The sequence below is a fragment of the Hemiscyllium ocellatum genome, chromosome 12 (genome assembly GCF_020745735.1).
Source record: "Hemiscyllium ocellatum isolate sHemOce1 chromosome 12, sHemOce1.pat.X.cur, whole genome shotgun sequence".
In the NCBI taxonomy this organism is placed as follows: Eukaryota; Metazoa; Chordata; class Chondrichthyes; order Orectolobiformes; family Hemiscylliidae; genus Hemiscyllium; species Hemiscyllium ocellatum.
In genome coordinates, this window is record NC_083412.1 from 94,612,711 (window position 1) to 94,632,326 (window position 19,616).

General features: G+C 45.8%; 1 protein-coding gene across 1 annotated transcript; it reads right to left on the minus strand.

Moving 5' to 3' along the window:
* Window positions 1–9,790, minus strand: LOC132820634 (lysozyme C, milk isozyme-like). The gene is made up of 4 exons (XM_060832835.1): window positions 9,661–9,790; window positions 3,510–3,686; window positions 1,779–1,860; window positions 1–67 (listed from the first exon to the last, which is right to left on the minus strand). Exons 1-4 carry the CDS (start codon window positions 9,788–9,790, stop codon window positions 1–3), a joined length of 456 nt encoding a protein of 151 aa, XP_060688818.1.
* Between the last annotated feature and the right edge of the window lie 9,826 nt (window positions 9,791–19,616).

A 19,616-nucleotide genomic window follows, 5' to 3' on the forward strand; every position in this document is an offset into this window, starting at 1 on the left:
TTACCAGAAGCAAAAATATGTATAATAATCGATCCATTTCCCCTTGCAGTTCTCAGCCCACCCTTTCCTGCAAAAGCAGAGCATCAGAAATGACAGGTTAGTCAGAGAGAATTGCAAAAGGTCTGGGTATATATTTGTTGACGTGTACATGAATCACCTCTCCTTCTCCCACAGCATTCTCATCTCCTCTCATGAAATGATGATTGTTTCCAATGTCCAGAAACATTAAGATTTAATGCACAGAAACACCACTCCTATGTGTGCCCATTACAAGTCTTCTTTTGTTTCACGAACTTCTGTCATTAAAAAACGAGTGGGCCAGCGTAGTTGTGAAATAATGTTGGACACAAAGAGGACAGAGGGAACTCTCAAATATTATTGGATGGAGCCAATTTACAGGGTCTTTGCCTGTATAATCTTCACTAAATAGATTTGGAGGTGCGGGTGTTGGACTGGGGTGTACAAAGTTAAAAATCACACAACGCCAGGTTATAGTCTAACAGGTTTATTTGGAAGCACTAGCTTTCAGAGCATTGCCCCTTCATCAGGAGCAGCGGTCCAAAAGCTAGTGCTTCCAAATAAATCTGTTGGACGACAACCTGGTGTTGTGTGATTTTTAACTCACTAATTAGAGTAATACATTCATAGAGGTTGACACCACAGAAAAATGCCCTTTCTGCCTGCTGTATCTATACCCTTCAATATTTTATCCATCTCAATCACGTCACCTCTTCTCTGCTCCAAGGAAAACAATCCCAGTCTGTCCACTCTCCCTTCATCACTGAAACGCTCCAGTCCAGCCAACATCTTGGTAGATCTCCTCTGAACCTTTTCCTATCACACTGTTCCCATTATTTGGATTCCAGAATTGCATACAACTAAAGTTAATTTCAATTGCTGTAAGAATTCGATAACACACCCTCACTGTAATGCTATCTCTAATAGACCCATACTAAAACACACCCCTTGCTATAAAAATCTGTAACACACCCTCGCGGTGTGACTTGGTATAATACATACCTCAATCTAACAGTTTCTATAATACACTGATCACTGTCACACTCTCTATGACATGCTTTACTATACCCCTCTTCATAAACGTGACGGTGAGGTGGAGGTAATGCTATTATAGAATAGCAATCAGAAACCAAGGCTAATATTCTGGGGATTCGGGTTTGAATCATACCATGGTAAATGATGGAATTTGAATTTAGTTTAATAAAAATCTGGAATTAAAAAGTTAATCTAATGATATATATCAATCATTGTTCCTTGTCATAAAACTCCAATAGATTCCCAAATATCCTTCAGGGAATGAAATCTGCCATCCTTACCAGCTTACCTGTGACCCCCAGAAATGTGGTTGACTCTTAACTACCCTAGAGATAGCTAACTGTGGCCCTCAGCAGGGCTTGAAACACTCTAACTGATCTCTGTTTATTGTTGAGGACTCTGTGTACTCACATCATTATTGCAATATTGAGGCAGAGACAAAGAAAATGCTGGAATCCAAAGTGGGCGTGCAGGAGGCTGGAACAACACAGCAAGCCAGGCAACATCAGGGGATGAAGAAGTCAACATTTCAGGTATTGACCCTTCTTCCTGAAGAAGGGTTCCATCAGAAACATTGACTTCACCTCCTGATGTTGCTGTGTTCTTCCAGCATCCTGATTGCAATATTGAGTCCCTGATTATAGCAACCAGAGGCATTCCATCACTCAGTTATAACCTCAATGTCTAAACACTGAAAGAGAAAAAAGATTAAGATTTTAACTTACCAGGCCTCCATTCCTTGTTGATTCACTATTACTGCTGCACAATTGATGTCAGCTTCTATGTTTGCACCATCTTGTAGGAAAACTACAATAATAAGAAAAACAGTTAGAAACTATATATTTATGAGCTGTTGCAGGGGGCAGGGTGGGAACTCCTGAGAATGTGTGTGTTTGCTGTTCTCGATGCTGTGCTGTGGTGTAATGAGGGTCCACATTCAGCGGCTCAGCAGTAAGTGGGGACAACATGAGTATCTGTAGAAAATGTCTCGCCTTTTATACTCAACATGGTTCCACATTCACCAATGAGATGGATGGTCAGTGACCCTGCCTATTCCCATTGAGGAGTAGGGGGAGTTGAGGGTAAAAAATGCTGACCAGGACATCAAGACAGGCTCATTCTGATTTTTATTAAACAGAAAAATCCAGGTGATTCTGAATCTGCAGTTCATCTTACACTGTGTGGGATTCCTTTATCTGTTCAAATCAGTGGTTAACAATCAAATAATCCTCTCTCTTGACCATCACCCACTCTTTTCCTATCAACTGAAGTGAAAACCTCACTTTGTACCAACTGGTAACATGGAAACTGTAACAACCTCCTGAAAAGGCTCATTCTAAGGACAGTTTCTCAGACAGTGCAGCTCTCCTTCAACTCCTGGAGTGGGGCTTTTATCTTCCAATCTGGAGAAAAGCTTCCATTGGTCACAGTCACAAGGTACAGGAGAGTGCCATGTCCTTCCAGAATGGGGCCACCATTGGACATGGAATATTCTAAGGAATTCCACAGAAATTACGCATAGAGACAGACCATTCATCCCAACACATTTAATCTGAGGTTTATGCTCCACTTCTCCGAGCCACCTTCACCTAACTCTCCCAATGTCACCTTGCTTGTCCCCCCTCCCTTGCGTTGATCTGCTAACCCTTACATACATCTATCTAAACAATCAAACATTGGTATTTATGATGAGAGTGTTGAGCATTCTCACCATTCTCCAGGTGAGCAGCTACCTATGGAATTCCTGAGTTTAGTGTCAAACTGTAAAGTGGTTGTGTAATCAAGCTGGGTATCCAGAAACTGGGACTAATAATCAAGGGACTTGAATTCAAAATGCGCCATGACTACTGGGCCATTTAAAATCAATTAATTCCATGAGGTTTGAACAAAAATTGGTGTCAGTAATGGTGCATTTGGATTTTCATAAAACCCATCCATTTCAGTGGTGTCCTTTGGGGAAGGAAATCTGTTGTTGTTGCCTGGTTTGGCCTACATGTGACTCCAGACCTGGAACAATATGGTCTACTCCGAATAAAAAGTGACAGTTTCACACCCATCTTCTCTTTAGCAGTAACACTGGCTTTATTAGTGATGCCGATTCCCATGAATTAACACAAAGGAAATTCGATTTCTTGGTGAGCATCTTGTGTTTTACGTTTACCTTTCATCACAAGGTGAAAGTACCAACACAGGAGCCTCAGTTAACGTATCTACAGTCCACCTCTCAGCCGTTTTCAAGAGAAAATAGAGACCCAGTCTATTTATCCTTTCCTGATGGTTATAGTTTTTTTCAGTTTGTGTGACACCTTTGAATTTTTTTCCACCTTCTCTGTTGCCTCAAAGTCGGTTTTGAAGGAAAGCAACTAGAACTACATATAGCTTTCCATATACGTATTCTTTAAATGGGATGGAATGAGAAATTAAACTTGAGGTTGACAGAATATTGGTTCACTTACGGTTACAGTTCATCTTACAACCGTTGGGACCACCTGGAAACATGGTATCCGAGCACCACCATTTACTGCTGATCTGAAAGATCCCATAGTCTCCTGACCGGATTTCTCCATTATTGCCTCTCTCGAAGTATTTTGCGAGTGTGTTGTATCGACTCTCATGACGGGCCATGCACACCCCTAGAATCAAAATAAATGAAAGAAGAAACTCTGGGTGCAAATCTCACATAGAAAGACAGGAATGGGCCTTCGAGTTGGCTCCACCATTCAATATAATCAGGGCTCATCTTCCAAAACAGTCCCCGACTCCCACTTACACCCCATACCATTTGATTTCACCATGACAGATGATGAGATTTGAATGAACTTATAACTCTAGAGTTAAAAACTAGTCTAAAGACAACCATGAAACCATTGTGCATTGGCGTAAAAACCCATCTGGTTCACTGATGTCCCTTTAAGGAAGAAAATCTGCCTACCTTACCGCTCTGGCCTACATGTGACTCCAAGGCAAAAGTGGGCACTGGAGATGCTGGAGATCAGAGTCAAGATTAGAGTGGTGCTGGAAAAGCACAGCAGGCCAGGCAGCATCAGAGGAGCAGGAAGATCGATGTTTTGGGTAAAAGCCCTTCCAGTCTCATAGCAGTGCGGTTTATTCTTAAATGGCAGCAAGACGCTCAGTTGTATCAAACCATACGAAGTTGGAATGGAAAAGGGTGCCACTGGAAAAGCACAGCAGGTCAGGCAGCATCTGAGGAGCTGGCATGTGGGGGCGGAAGGGAGGCTGAGAGATAAATACTGAGCTTGGGGGTTGGGGCTGGGGGGTAGGTAGGTGGAAGGTGACAGGTGGATGCAAATGGGGGATAACTGTGATAGGTTGGTGGGGAAAGTGGAGCGGATAGGTGGGAAAGAAATTGGACAGGTAGGTCAGGTCAAGGGCACAGTGCCAAGTTGGAGTTCTGGATTTGGGAGAAGACGGTGGGAGGGTAGATTTGGAAACTAGTGAACTCGATGTTGATGCTGTGTAGTTGAAGGGTCCCAAGGCAGAAGATGAGGTGTTCTTCTTCTGGTTGACAGGTAGCTTTAATTTGTTGTTGGAGGAGGCCCAGGACTTGCATGTCCTTTGGGGAGTAGAAGGTGAGTTGAAGTGGTCAGCCATGGGTGACATCTCTGGGACATGAAAGCCTCATATCAAGTTGAACAAAAGGAATGAACCTGGCATTGAAGTGTGCTCTGGTAAAGGCAATTGTTGACCCGATAAAGTCCTGGATGCCAACTTGTGTTAAAATTGAGAGAGGTGTCCCACAGATGAGTCACCAACAGTCTGAAACAGTCCGACTCACAGTATCACATCTTACAGACAATGCCCAAGTCACAAGTACAACGGCAGATGGTTGTGGTTGTTGGAGGTCACTCAGCTCCAGGACATTTCTGTAGGAGGTCCTCAGGGTAGTGCCCTAGGCCCAAGAAGCATCAGCTGCTTCTTGGATGATCTTCCCTTCATCATAGGTGAGGGTGTCCATGACTAAATGCATCAAAACATGGGCAATATCCAGGTTTGGGCTGACAAGTGGTGAGTAATATGACTTTGCAAAAATGCCAAGCAATAACTATCTCCAACAAGGGAGAATCTAAGCACCACCCTTTGACATACAATGGTATTACCCTCACTGAATCCCCACTATAAACATCCTGGGGATTACCATTGACCAGAAACTGAGCTGGATTCAGCATATAAATACAATGGCCACATGTGCAGGTCAGAGTTTAGGAATTCTGCAACCGTATGTCACCTCTTGTCTCCCCATCATCTTCAAGGCACAATTCTGGAGTACGATGGAACACTGTCCACTTTCCTGGATGAATGCAGGTGCAACAATACTCAAGAAGTTTGAAACAATCTGCAAAGCAATCCACTCGGTTGGCACCACATCCACAAGCATTCACTGCCTCCACCACCAGCACTCAGGAGCAATAGTAATTCCCCAACCCTCCTTCGGCAACACCTTCCAAAGCCATGTCCATTTCCATCTAGAAGGACAATAGTCAGCAGAGACATGGGAACACCACCTACAAATTCCCCTTGCAGCCTCTCATTATCTGGAGTTGGAATGCAAACTTTGCTTTAACCGGCATCTTAATGAATTGTCATTCTCAATAACATGGCTATATCTCAAAATATAATATCACTCTATTATTGTGATCTCTGTGATGTCAGAATAGTCAATTGAGGGTGTGAGTAAGAAGGTTGTCTGTTGATATGTTTTATTTAAGGCAAAGTTGCAGTCTATTTAAGTGATTAGCCTGAAAATAAACTGTAAATGATGTGTGTACATGCTATATTACCTTTCTATTATTCAGTGTGCATTTTTACATTATGTGGGCCACTTGATTATTCAGAATATTCGATCAGCCAGCACACTCCTGCCCATAGGTGCAGGTTAGTAAAACGTTTGCTGTATATCACCATTTCTCCAATGTCACTGCAATTAGCATTGTGAGGATAACTACATCTAATGGATTGTAACTGCTCAAGAAGACAGATCGGCAGTACTACTCAAAAGCAACTGGGGATGGGAAGTGAATACTGACCCAGCCAATGCTGCCCATGTATCCCGTATGAATAAAAAAAATTCCATTTTAATATGAAGACTTGTGCTCCAGAACCATCGCACCTCTAAACATGTTCTTCCAGCATAGTTCAAAGCATCTGCCTGGAAATCAAGCAGCACTTGCTTTTCAATGGCCTGGTCATTGATGTTCAGTGTGGGTTTTACCAGGACAGCTTATCATGGCTTTGATTCAAAAATGGACAAAACCAGTTGAATTCCAGATGTAAAGTGAGGCTTCCCTTGCCAGCACAGCTGCATCTGAACGTGTGTGGCACCAAGGAGCTCCAGGAAAGCTGGTGTCAATGGTTACCAAGGGGAAAACTCTCCTGTGGTTGGAGTCATACCTGGCACATAGGAAGATGGTTGTGGTTATCGGGGTCAGTCATCTCAGCTCCAGGACATCTCTGCAGGGGTTCCTCAGGTAGTGTCCCAGGTTCAACCATCTTCAGCTAATTCATCAATGACTTTCCCTCTAGCGTAATATTCAAGGCTATGAACTTAGTGTGGGAAAATCGGACCCGTGTAGATAATACTGTATTTTTGGCAGCATAGAACTATGGGCTGAAGGGCCTCTGTACTGTATGATTCTATAAAATCAGAAGTGGAGATGTTTCCACAATGTCCAGCACCATTCAGCATTCCTCAAATGCTGAAACACTGCATTCCCAATGTTATGGACCAGGCCCAAACCCTCAAAATATGCTAAGAAAGTAGCCTAGTCCCTGATATTGTTTTCTTTAAAGACAGATGTGAAGTGGATATTCCAGGAGTGATGCAGAATTTAGTTAAACACTTCAATGGAAACACAAACAAAACAAAACTTAACTATTGGTCAACTTACCTGACCCGACACAACAACTTAACTAAGGAACTGTTCCAATTCCCATGAACACACCTCTTGGCAAAAGGTAAATACAAATACAGGTTCTTAAAGGCAGCAGAGATTTCACAGAGAAAACCGGTTGGGAATCATCTGCTGAAGCTTGGAACCTTTTCCTGGACTGGAGCAGTTTCTCTGCTACAGCCAAAGCTGCAGTTTCTCACTGTTACAACTAAAAGAAACTATTAAAAAAAACCTGAACTGGGAGGACTGTCCATTCCCCAGTCATCGTTAATTTAGGCTCACCCCAGATATTTTGGCACCTCTACCTTGACAATGTCTCTTAAAAAGAATCAAGAAAAGAAACAACCTCTTTAAAGGGGCAACATCATCACACCAATTACAAGAAGACCTGGGCAATATCCCACCTTGTGCTAGCAAGTAACATTCAAATCATACAAGTGCCAGGCAATGACCATCTCCAACAAGACAGAACCAAAGACAAGGGCAGCACAGTGGCTCAGTAGTTAGTACTGCTGCCTCACAGTGCCAGAGACCTAGGTTCAATTCCCGCCTCGGGTAATTTTCTGTATGAAGTTTGCACATTCTCCCCATGTCTGCGTGGGTGTGCTCTCGTTTCCTCTCACAGTCCAAAGATGTGGGTGGCACGGTGGCACAGTGGTTTGCACTGCTGCCTCACAGCGCCAGAGACCCGGGTTCAATTCCCGCCTCAGACGATTGACTGTGTGGAGTTTGCATGTTCTCCCCATGTCTGCATAGGTTTCCTCCGGGTGCTCCGGTTTCTTCCCACAATCCAAGGTTGTGCGGGCCAGGTGAATTGGCCACGCTAAATTGCCCATAGTGTTAGGTAAGGGGTAAATGTAGGGGTATGGGTGGGTTGCGCTTCAGCGGGTCAGTGTGGACTTGTTGGGCCGAAGGGCCTGTTTCCACACTGTAAGTAATCTAATCTAATGTGCAGGTTAGGTGAATTGGCCATGTTAAATTGCCTGTGGTGTTAGGTGGATTAGTCAAGGGCAAATATAGGTGGGTGGGTTTCTCTTTGGAGGGTCAGTGTGAACTTGTTGGGCCGAAGGGCCTGTTTCCACACTGTAGGTATGGGAGATTAGAAATGTAGTTTCTGCAGATCAGGGAGGCGGTGTTGTGAAGGGAGGGAAAGGGGAACATTATACAAACGGTCGCGGAATTCTTGTAGCATGTAGCATACTTAAGGCTAAGACTTTAATGAATATAGTGGGTCTTTTAAATAAAATAGTTTTAAACTAGGAAATAACTATGAAGGGTTTTAGCTGACCAAAAAAAAAAGCAGCAAGGGCATTTCACAATAAAGCTTATAGTATGATCAGAGAAACTGGATAAAAGAACAAGCTGTAACAACCAAGGAACAAAGAATGCAGACATACAAGGACAGCAGGATGGCCAGATAAGAAAATAACTAGAGAGAAAAAAAACAAGTGAGGTAATCGGCTTATGATAGGATGGGAAAGGGAGGCGTGATTCCGCAACTTGCAAACTGAATAAGAATGCTTACATGTTTTGTTTTCGCGCGCATTTCTGCTTGATTGCAGAGGTGTCCAGTACTTGCAAGCCAGTAATAAATTGTTCTTGTTTCCAAGGTTTTGTCTCAGACTGATTTGTGAGTGAGTTCTGTTTTTCATGTAGGGAATCTAATCTAATCAAATCACTGCTCTTTAACTTCCAATGTACCACCTCTGTGGAAAGTCAAAATCCATGAAATTCAGAGGCAAAATGAGGAGAAATGGGCAACACGGTGGCACAGTGGTGAGCACTGCTGCTTCACAGCGCCAGAGACCCGGGTTCAATTCCCATCTCAGGCAACTGACTGTGTGGTGTTTGCACATTCTCTCCGTGTCTGCGTGGGTTTCCTTCGGGTACTCCGGTATCCTCCCACAGTCCAAAAATGTGCAGGTTAGGTGAATTGGCCATGCTAAATTGCCCATAGTGTCAGGTGAAGGGGTAAATACAGGGGAATAGGTCTGGCTGGGTGGCTCTTCTGAGGGTCGGTGTGGACTTGTTGGGCTGAAGGACCACTGTAAGTAATCTAATCTTAAAAATAATGCTTGGAAAATGTCCTCCTGGATGTCCTTGGGTGATCAGCACCGATCAAGGAGATTACTGAGGCCATGTGTAATTTATAATGATAGTTACCTTCTCAGTGATGTGAACTGTGCCCCAGTTAGGAATCCAAATCAGCTCTTCCTTAACGTCGGTGTCAGCTACTTGTGCACAAGCCAACTCCAAAAGCCGAAGGCAGCAGCTTCTAAGACCCAGCCGACATGGATTATGGTTTTGATATTGTTACAGATGTTGCTGACTCTCTGTCTCTCACCATCAGCCAGCCTTTGTGCATACTGATTACGTTAACACTCAAACTCTTTTGCCACTTAATGAACAAACTCTCCATCATCAACAAGTCCTAGAGTTATTGCACATTACATTCCAAGACATTCTAACAGAGGTTTACAGCCCTCTACAAAAAGAACTGCCCACCATCCACTCTATTCCTACTCATTTTTGTTTAAAATAAGTAAATATTTATTCCCCCCAGATCAGGCTCAGACAGTCCCCATCCCAACTTGACTCACTCACTCACTGACTGACAGAACCACAAAGATTAAATACAATCCCTAATCTATAAATACAATCACCACGACTGAGATAGAATTGAGAGGATGCTACTCACAGTCAGCAACACTGTATTTGGGGAATTCAGCCAGTATGGAATTCTTTACAATGCGAGCAAGTTCACATCGCGAAAGGACTTTGGCGCTGGAGAGAGTGAGCAGGACACTGAGAACAATCAGTATCTTCATCCTGTCGGTGGGAGATGTGTCTTTGTCTGCGTCTGGTAACAGCTACTCCTTTATACAGAAGCACGCCTCTGGTTATTTGTTCTGCAAAATTAAGCAAACAAACAAACTTACCAGATTAGCACCAAGCTCCTGAATGGCAAGCTGTGATTTAGCAAAAACTCCAATACCAGGAGAGGGAGCAGAAGCTCTTCACTTGTTTACTCATGTTCAGTTCTCCTGGCGAAGGGAGTAAAAAGGAGCTGACATTTACAGTAATCTCAGTCATTTTGCAGGGAGGGTATTGTCTGAGATACAGATTGGCCAGGAAAGCCAAGCAGCGAGGAGACTCACACACTCAGAGTGAGGAAGGGGCTGCTGCAGTCTGTGCCCTATATTACAGACAAGTGAGAAACAGGAGAACTCCCCTTGTCTTTTCACACTACAATTAGCCCTAACAGGCACTTTTAAAATAATATGCTTTCTGACTCAATGGGTATTTCAGTGTTGTGACTGTAAAAGATGCACATTGACACCTGCACACACACACACACACACACAGACGGGGACACACACTAAAATATGCACACAACAGACACACACAAACACGCTCAAATACACACACAATGGGACAGACACACACATACACACACACATACACAGATGGACACACACACGCAGACACTCAAGTGAACTTACATACACAGACACAATCAGACACACGCAGACACTCAAATACACACAAACACAATCAGACACACACGTGCGCACACACAGACACTCAGACACACACATACACGCATACACAGTCAGACACATGCACACACAGGCACTCAGATACACAGAGACATACATGTACATACAGTCACACACATACATACTCAGACAGGCAGGTACACAGACATACACAGACATATGTGCACTGACACACTCCCGGACACACACAGACTCACTCCGACACAGATACATGTAGGTTTTCTTGAAGGTTCTTTTACAGAGAAACAGACAACATTTATTGCTAAATAAAAAAAGGAACCTTAACGGGGCACTGCTTGTACTGGCCACCTGGGTGTTTTTTTTCTTCCAGGTGTTTTCTTCACTCGATGTTTCTTCATGTGAGATGTAGCATCATTCAAGATCTATCTAGACAGGTACATGAGGACAGGGAGCAGGGGGGGTACAGATCTTTAGAAAGTTCAGTAGAGGGGCTGGATTGGCGCAGGCTTGGAGGGCTGAAGGGTCCCTTCCTGTGTCTATAACTTTCTTTGTTCTTTTTCTTTGTTCATTGTGTCCCACACATAGACGCACAGGACATGAGTGCTGGTGAAAAATAAGCACTCCTGCTGTTGGCAGTAATGTGGGAGAGAATGAAAAATAAATTATAAACAGGACTTAGAATCTCCTCAAAAAAAAAGAAGAATCTGTCCTAATTGTTATGTAGATTTCCTGGGGAGATGGTGCTGCCATGGTAATTTAATTAAACTAGTAATCCACGTCTCCAGACTAATCCACTGTGGAAAGGTTCAGATTCTACTGTGGCAAGACGGTGACGTTCACATTCTAAAGGTATTTCTGGTCAGGGTCAGGATCAGGGTAAGGGTCAGGGCCTGGGTTAGGGTTAGGTTCAGGGTTAGGATCAAAGTTAGGGTTGGAGTTAGGGTCAGGGTCAGGGTCAGGGTCAGGATCAGGGTCAGGGTCAGGGTTAGGGTCAGGGTCAGGGTCAGGGTCAGGGCCAGGGTTAGGGTTGGGGTCAGTGTCAGGGTCAGGGTGAGGGCCAGGGTTAGGGTTAGGTTCAGGGTTAGGGTCAGTGTTAGGGTTAGGATCAGGGTCAGGGTTAGGGTTAGGGTCAAGGTTTAGGGTCAGGGTCAACGTCAGGGTTAGGGTCAGTGTCAGGGCTAGGGTCAGGGTTAGGGTCAGGATTAAGGTCAGGGTTAGGGTCAGTGCTATGGTCAGTGTCAGGGTTAGGATCAGGGTCACGGTTAGGGTTAGGGTCAGGGTTAGTGTTAGAGTCAGGATTAGGGTTAGGGTTAAGGGTTAGGGTCAGGGTCAACGTCAGGGTTAGGGTCAGTGTCAGGGCTAGGGTCAGGGTTAGGGTCAGGTTCAGGGTTAGGGTCAGCCTCAGGTTCAGGGTTCGTGTTAGGGTCAGGGTTAGTGTTAGGGTCAGGGTTAGGGTTAGGTTCAAGGCTGACATCAGGGCCGGGGCCAGGGTTAGGATTCGGATAAGGGTTAGGGTCAGGGTCAATGTCAGGGTTAGGGTCAGAGTCCAGGTTAGGATTAGGGTTGGGGTTAGCATCAGGGCCAGGGCCAGGGTTAGGGTCAGGATGAGGTTTAGGGTTAAGGTTAGGGTTGGGGTTAAGGTTAGGGTCAGGGCCTAGTGTCAGCGTTACGATCATGTCCAAAGTCAGGGTCAGTGTTAAGGTCAATGCCATGGGAAGATTCAGGGTAAACTGAACTGCTGTGCTTTTCCAGCACCACTTTACTCCAGAATCTGGTTTCCAGCATTGTTTTTACCTCGTTGATTTTAACCCTCCTGTGAATCCTCTTGCAAGGATGCCTGCCTTGAAGAAGTTTTCCTCCTCTCTCTACAGGCCCCATCCTCCTCTCATTTATCTCTCCACCCTCAGGCACTCTGCCTGCATTCCTGATGAAGGGCTTTTGCCGGAAACGTCGATTTTCCTGCTCCTCGGATGCTGCCTGACCTGCTGTGCTTTTTCAGCACCACTCTCTTCCTGAATCTGGTTTCCAACATCTGCAGTCATTGTTTTTACCTACAAGGTTCAGGGTAAGGATTAGAGTCAGGGTCGGAGCTAGAATGAGGGTGAGTGTTAGGGTTATTTATGGTTAGGGTTACAGTTAGGGTTAGGGTCAGGTTCATGGTAAGAATGAGAGTCAGGGCCTTGGTCAGAGTGAGGGTTGGGGTTAGGGTTAAGGTCAGGGTTAGGGTTAGGGTCAGGGCTAAGATTAGGGTCAGTGTTAGGGTCAGGGTTAGGGTCAGGGTCAGGGTTAGGGTTAGGGTCAGGGTCAGGGTTAGGGTCAGCGTCAGGGTTAGGGTCAGGGTTCGGGTCAGGGTTCGGGTCAGGGTCATGGCGAAGATTAGGGTCAGAGTTACGGTCAAGTTTTGGGCCTGGGTTAGGGTTAAGGTCTGGGCCATGGTAAGGATGAGAGTCACGGTGAGGGTATGGGCTGGTCTAGAATTAGGGACAGTGTTAGGATCCATTCAGGGTTAAGCTCAGGGTCAGAATTAGGGCCAGGGCCAGGGATCGGGTAAAGGTTAGAGTTTAGCGATAGGGTGAGGGTTAGGGTCAGGGTCATGGTAAGAATGAGGGTCAGGGTTAGGGTTAGGGTCAGGTTTAGGGTTAGGGCCTGGGATAGGGTTAGTGTCAGTGCAAGAGTCAGGGTTTAGGTCAGGGTTAGGATTAGGATCAGGGCCAGGGATAGTGTCAGGGTTAGGGTTAGAGTTAGGGTCAGGGCCAGGGTCAGAGCTAGGGTCAGGCCCAGGATCAGGGTTATGGTTAGAGTAGGAATTAGGGTCAGGGCCGGCGTTAGGGTCAGGGCCAAGCATAGGGTTAGGGTTAGACATTGCTGCAAAAGACCATCTGGTTCCCTAATGTCCTTCTGGGAATAAATCTGCTGGTCTACAGATGACCCCAGACCCACTGCAATGTGGCTGACTCTTAGCTGCCCTCCAGGCAATTAGAGATGGGCAATAAATTTTAACATGGTCAGTGATGCCTGTATCCCATGAATGAAAACACAAAAGATTCCATATGCACACAGAGGTTTGTACAAAATGGGAAGATAGTTTAAGTCCACAAAACTTATATATATATGATATTACATTGATGACTTGATTGGCTTTAGAGTAGGCAGTATTTTATTTTCTGAATTCTGCAGCAGGGAGATTTAGCAATGTTGACAAAAGATGACCATTTTGTCTCGGACAGAAGGCAGTTGCTGTGGTCCATGGCTGACCAGGCAATGGGTAGGCTGGATGGAGAGAACTAGATGTAGGTTTGCTTGCTGAGCTGGAAGGTTCATTTCCAGATGTTTCATCACACTACTAGGTAACATTTTCAGTAGGCCTCAGAAGAAGCACTGCTGATAATTCCTGCTTTCTGTTTATATATTTGGGTCAGAGTCGTAGAGTCATAGAGATGTACAGCATGGAAACAGACCCTCCGGTCCAACGTGCCCATGCCGACCAGATATCTCAACCCAATCTAGTCCCACCTGCCAGCACCTGGCCCATATCCCTCCAAACCCTTCCTATTCATATACCCATCCAAATGCCTCTTAAATGCTACAATTGTAGCAGCCTCCATCACTTCCTCTGGCAGCTCATTCCATACACGTACCACCCTCTATGTGAAAAAGTTGTCCAGTAGGTCCCTTTTATATCTTTCTCCTCTCATCCTAAACCTATGGTCTCTAGTTCTGGACTCTCCAATCCCAGGGAAAAGACTTTGTCTATATACCCTTTCCATGCCCCTCATAATTTTGTAAACCTCTGTAAGGTCACCCCTCAGCCTCCGACGCTCCAGGGAAAACAGCCCCAGCCTGTTCAGCCTCTCCCTATAGGTCAGCTCCTGCAACCCTGGCAACATCCTTGTAAATCTTTTCTGAACCCTTTCAAATTTCACAACATCTTTCCAATAGGAAGGAGACCAGAATTGCATGCAATATTCCAACAGTGGCCTAACCAATGTCCTGTACAGCTGCAACATGACCTCCCAACACCTGTACTCAATACTCTGACCAATAAAGGAAAGCATACCAAACACCTTCTTCACTATCCTATCTACCTGTGAGTCCACTTTCAAGGAGCTATGAACCTGCACTCCAAGGTCTCTTTGTTCAGCAACAGTCCCTAGGACCTTACCATTAAGTGGATAAGTCCTGCTAAGATTTGCTTTCCCAAAATGCAGCACCTCACATTTATCTGAATTAAACTCCATCTGCCACTTCTCAGCCCATTGGCCCATCTATCTATTCAAGATCCTGTTGTAGTCTGAGGTAACTCTCTTCGCTGTCCACTACACTTCCAACTTTGGTGTCATCTGCAAACTTATTAACTGTACCTCTTATGCTCACATTCAAATCATTTATGTAAATGACAAAAAGTAGAGCACCCAGCACTGATCCTTGTGGTACTCCACTGGTCACAGGCCTCCAGTTTGAAAAACAACCCTCCACCATCACCTTATGTCCTCTACCTTTGAGCCAGTTCTGTATCCAAATGGCTAGTTCTCCCTGTATTCCATGAGATCGCACCTTGTTAATCAGTCTCCCATGGGGAATCTTGTCGAATGCCTTTCTGAAGTCCAGAGAGATCATATTGACCACTTTGCCCTCATCAATCCTCTTAATTATTTCCTCAAAAAACTCAGTCAAGTTTGTGAGACATGATTTCCCATGCACAAAGCCATGTTGACCATCCCTAATCAGTCCTTGCCTTTCCAAATACATGTACGTCTTGTCCCTCAGGATTCCCTCCAACAACTTGCCCACCACCGATGTCGGCTCACTGGTCTATAGTTCCTTGGCTTGTCCTTACCGGCCTTCTTAAACAGTGGCACCATGTTAGCTGACCTCCAGTCTTCCGGCACCTTACCTGTCATTACTTGTGGTGATATTATTTCCTGTGGTGAAGTCATTTACTGACATACGGATGAGGAATGACACCACTTCAACTGGGACAACACATCTATCCTAGGACGAGCCAAACGTAGACATGCACAAGAATTCCTAGAAGCATGGCATTCCAACCGGAACTCTATCAACAAACACATCGAGTTAGACCCCATCCACCACACCTGAGAAAAGGAACAGGAAGTGACTTCACCACAGGAAATAACATCACCAACCCAAAGGAACCCAGACATATAAATAGAAAGCAGGAATTATCAGCAGTGCTTTGCCTGAGGCCCACTGATGATGTTACCTAATAGGGTGACGAAATGTCTGGAAATGAATCTTCCAGCTCAGCGAGCAAACCTACATCCAAAATCTCAACCTGAGCTACAAATCTTCTCAAAGCTCGCTAGGAGAGACATGGAGGCAGAAAAAGGGAGAGTGTCTACTCACTGTCGTTCTTCTAGTCTGACTGACATGGACAGAAGCAGCTAATGAAACACAAAGCCTGATCACATGCCCTCCTTTCACCAACTGACCAGTTATCCAAACATGATCATAGCAACTAGATTCCAGATCACTGGGTTAGACTCGTTGTATTGTCCACAGTGTTTTCCTTCCTTTATTCATTCACGGAGTGAGGGTGTCACTGGTTAGACCAGCATTTATTGCCCATCATTAACTGCCAGAGTCAACCACATTGCTGTGGGTCTGGAGTCACATGGAGGCCTGACCAGGTAAGGAAGACAGTTTTCTTCCCTAAAGGTCATTAGTGAACCAGATGGGTTTTTCCGACAATTGACAATGGATTTGTGGTCATCATTAGTCTCAAAGTTCCAGATTTTTTAAGAAGTTGAATTCAAATTCCACCATCTGTCGTGGCAATATTTGAACCCGGGTGCCCACAACATTACCTGGGTCTCTGAAATAGTCGCCCAGTGATAATACCACTAGGCCATCACTTCCCGAATGTGCAGGTATAATAACACAAAGACCATGTGCCATAGATATACACTCTCTTAGTCATGCCAGGCTCATACAGAAGCAAAGACTCCACCCGGCAGTGCTACAGCATTGCTATGTGATGGATATAACTGCTTCCCAATTGGAATGATGGTCTATTTCAGCTGCCCTGACACACAGCCATATTGTTGCTAAAATATCAGAAGATTTTGATGGGCAAATAAAAAAGAGAATCTGCCAGTTGGGTCCTGAGTTGGCTGTAATTCAGTCCCCGGTCAAAGTTTGGTTGAAATTGTCTGAGTAATGGGCACCAGGCGATGACTGCTGTTTGTCACAGAGCTGAGAAAGGCAGGTGTAGAGCAGACTCCTTATTAATAGTTGACGAGGTAGAGAATGTGGTAAAAACAATGACTGCGGATGCTGGAAACCAGACTCTGGATTAGTGGTGCTGGAAGAGCACAGCAGTTCAGGCAGCATCCAACGAGCAGCGAAATCGACGTTTCGGGCAAAAGCCCTCCCTGATGAAGGGCTTTTGCCCATGAGGTAGAGAACGTGGCAGCCTTCTTCTTTTCTGCCTTGCAACTGTTCATTTCTTTACTCCACTCATGGCTAACTTGCTTTTCTGGGTGGCTTTGGTGGCTAACTGTTTGTGAGATTGTCAATACAGAATCTCAAACTGTGTTTCTTGTAAACAGCTGGTTATCAACGCAGCCCACAACAGCACAACTTCTTCGGCCGAGTGAAGAAGCTAAGAGTCACCAAATAGGCAAAGGATGGAGCCATTCCTCTTATACCTATGAGGAGATGCCGGTGTTGGACCGGGGTGGACAAAGTTAAAAATCACACAACCCCAGATTATAGTCTAACAGGTCTATTTGGAAGAGTGTGGTGCTGGAAAAGCACAGCCGGTCAGGCAGCATCCAAGGAGCAGGAGAGTCGACGTTTCAGGCTAAAACCCTTCAGGAAGGGCTTATGCCCGAAACATTGATTCTCCTGCTTTTCGGATGCTGCCTCACCAGCTGTGCTTTTCCAGCACCACACTCTTGATTCTGATCACCAGCGTCTGCAGTCCTCACTTTCTCCAGGTTTATTTGGGAGTACTAGCTTTCGGAGCGCTGCTCCTTCAGCAGGTAGCTGTGGAGCAGGACCATAAGACACAGAATTTACAGCAAAAGATCACAGTGCCATGCATGCAACTGATGAAATATATTTAACAAACAATATATTTAATAGCAATCTCGGTTTGTTCAATATATCATTTCAGTTGCATGATACTGAGATCTTTTGCTATAAATTCTGTGTCTTATGATCCTGCTCCACAGCTACCAGATGAAGGAGCAGTGCTCTGAAAGCTAGTGCTTCCAAATAAACCTGTTGGACTATAACCTGGTGTTGTGTATTTTTAACTCTTGTACCTCGTGACCTCCTCAATTTGACTCTGCTGATTGCTCAGAACTTTACTCAAGGTGTGCATTGTATATGTACAGAGGGTGATGTTTTAGCGTACTGATGCCAAATGCATTCTGACTTTAGGAGGAGACAGTGAGGACTGCAGATGCTGGGGACCAGAGGTGAAAAATGTGGTGCTGGAAAAGCGCAGCAGGCCAGACAGCATCCAAGGAGCAGGAGAGTCAATGTTTCGGGCATAAGCCCTTCTTTGGGATAGAGGTTGGTGTGCCAAGCGGGCTGAGATAAAAGGTAGGGGGGAGGGGGGAATTTGGGGGAGGAATACGATAGGTGGAAGGAGGTGAGGGTGAGGATGATAGGCTGGAGAGGAGGTGGAGGCGGAGAGGTCGGGAAGAAGGTTGCAGGTCAAGAAGGCTGAATCTGGTGGTTGGGACTGAGATAAGGTGGGGGGAGGGGAAATGAGGAAGCTGGAGAAATCTACATTCATCCCGTGTGGTTGGAGGGTTCCTAGATGGAAGTTGACGTGCTCTTCCTCCAGGCGTCATGTGGTCGGGGTCTGGCGATGGAGGAGGCCAAGGACCTGCATGTCCTTGGTGGAGTGGGAGGGGGAGTTAAAGTGATCAGCCACAGGGCGGTTGGGCTGGCTGGTGCTGGTATCCCAGAGGTGTTCCTTGAAACGTTCCTCAAGTAGACGGTCTGTCTTCCCAAGTGTTGCACTTCTTGCGGTTACAGGGGAAGGTGCCGGGAGTGGAGGTTGGGTTGGTGGGGGGGGGTGTGGACCTAACGAGGGAGTCGCGGAGGGAGTGGTCTCTCTGGAACACTGATAGGGGTAGGGAGGGAAATATATTCCTAGTGGTGGGGTCTGTTTGGAGGTGGCGGAAATGATGGAGGATGATACGATGTATCCGAAGGTTGGTGGGTTGGAAGGTGAGGGCCAGTGGGGTTCTGTCCTGGTGGCGATCGTAGCGGCGGGGTTCAAGGGCTTTGAAGAAGGAGGCCATTTGGGCTGTTCGTTAGTGGAATTGGTCCTCCTGGGAGCAGATGCGGCGGAGGTGAAGGAATTGGGAATATGGGATGACGTTTTTACAGGGGGCAGGGTGGGAGAAGGTGTAGTTCAGGTAGCTGTGGGAGTCAGTCGGTTTATAGTAGATGTCTGTGTTGATTCGGTCGCCCGGGATAGAAATGGAAAGGTCTAGGAAGGGGAGGGAGGAGTCTGAGACAGTCCAGGTGAATTTGACGTCTGGGTGGAAGGTGTTGGTAAAGTGGATGAACTGTTCAACCTCCTCGTAGGAGCACGAGGCAGCGCCGATACAGTCATCGATGTAGCAGAGGAAAAGGTGGAGGGTGGTGCCAGTGTAGTTGCGGAAGATGGACTGTTCCACATATCCTACGAAGAGGTAGGCATATCTGGGGTCCATGCGGGTGCCCATGGCTACTCTTTTGGTTTGAGGAAGTGGAGGGATTGGAAAGAGAAGTTGTTCAGGGTGAGGCCCAGTTCAGTCAGTCGAAGGAGGGTGTCAGTGGAAGGGTACTGGTTGGGTCGACGGGAGAGAAAGAAGCAGAGGGCTTTGAGTTCTTCATGATGGCGGATGGAAGTGTACAGGGACTGTGAAGATAAGGTGTTGGGGACCGGGGAAGTGAAAATCATGGAGGAGGTGAAGGGCGTGAATGGTGTCCCAAATGTAGGTGGGGAGTCCTTGGACTAAAGGGGACAGGGCAATGTCGAGGTAAGCAGAGATGAATTCAGTGGAGCAGGAGCAGGCTGAGACAATGGGTCGGCTGGGGCAGTCGGATTTGTGGATTTTGGGCAGGAGGTAGAGACGGGCAGTGCAGGGTTGTGGGACTATGA

Coding starts and splice junctions, on each gene's coding strand:
- LOC132820634 (XM_060832835.1), bottom strand. CDS start 9,790: ATGAAGATACTGATTGTTCTCAGTGTCCTGCTCACTCTCTCCAGCGCC. Junction 1,861..3,509: donor TTGTAAGATGAACTGTAACC/GTAAGTGAACCA, acceptor TTATTATTGTAG/TTTTCCTACAAGATGGTGCA. Junction 68..1,778: donor CAACAAGGAATGGAGGCCTG/GTAAGTTAAAAT, acceptor CTGCTTTTGCAG/GAAAGGGTGGGCTGAGAACT.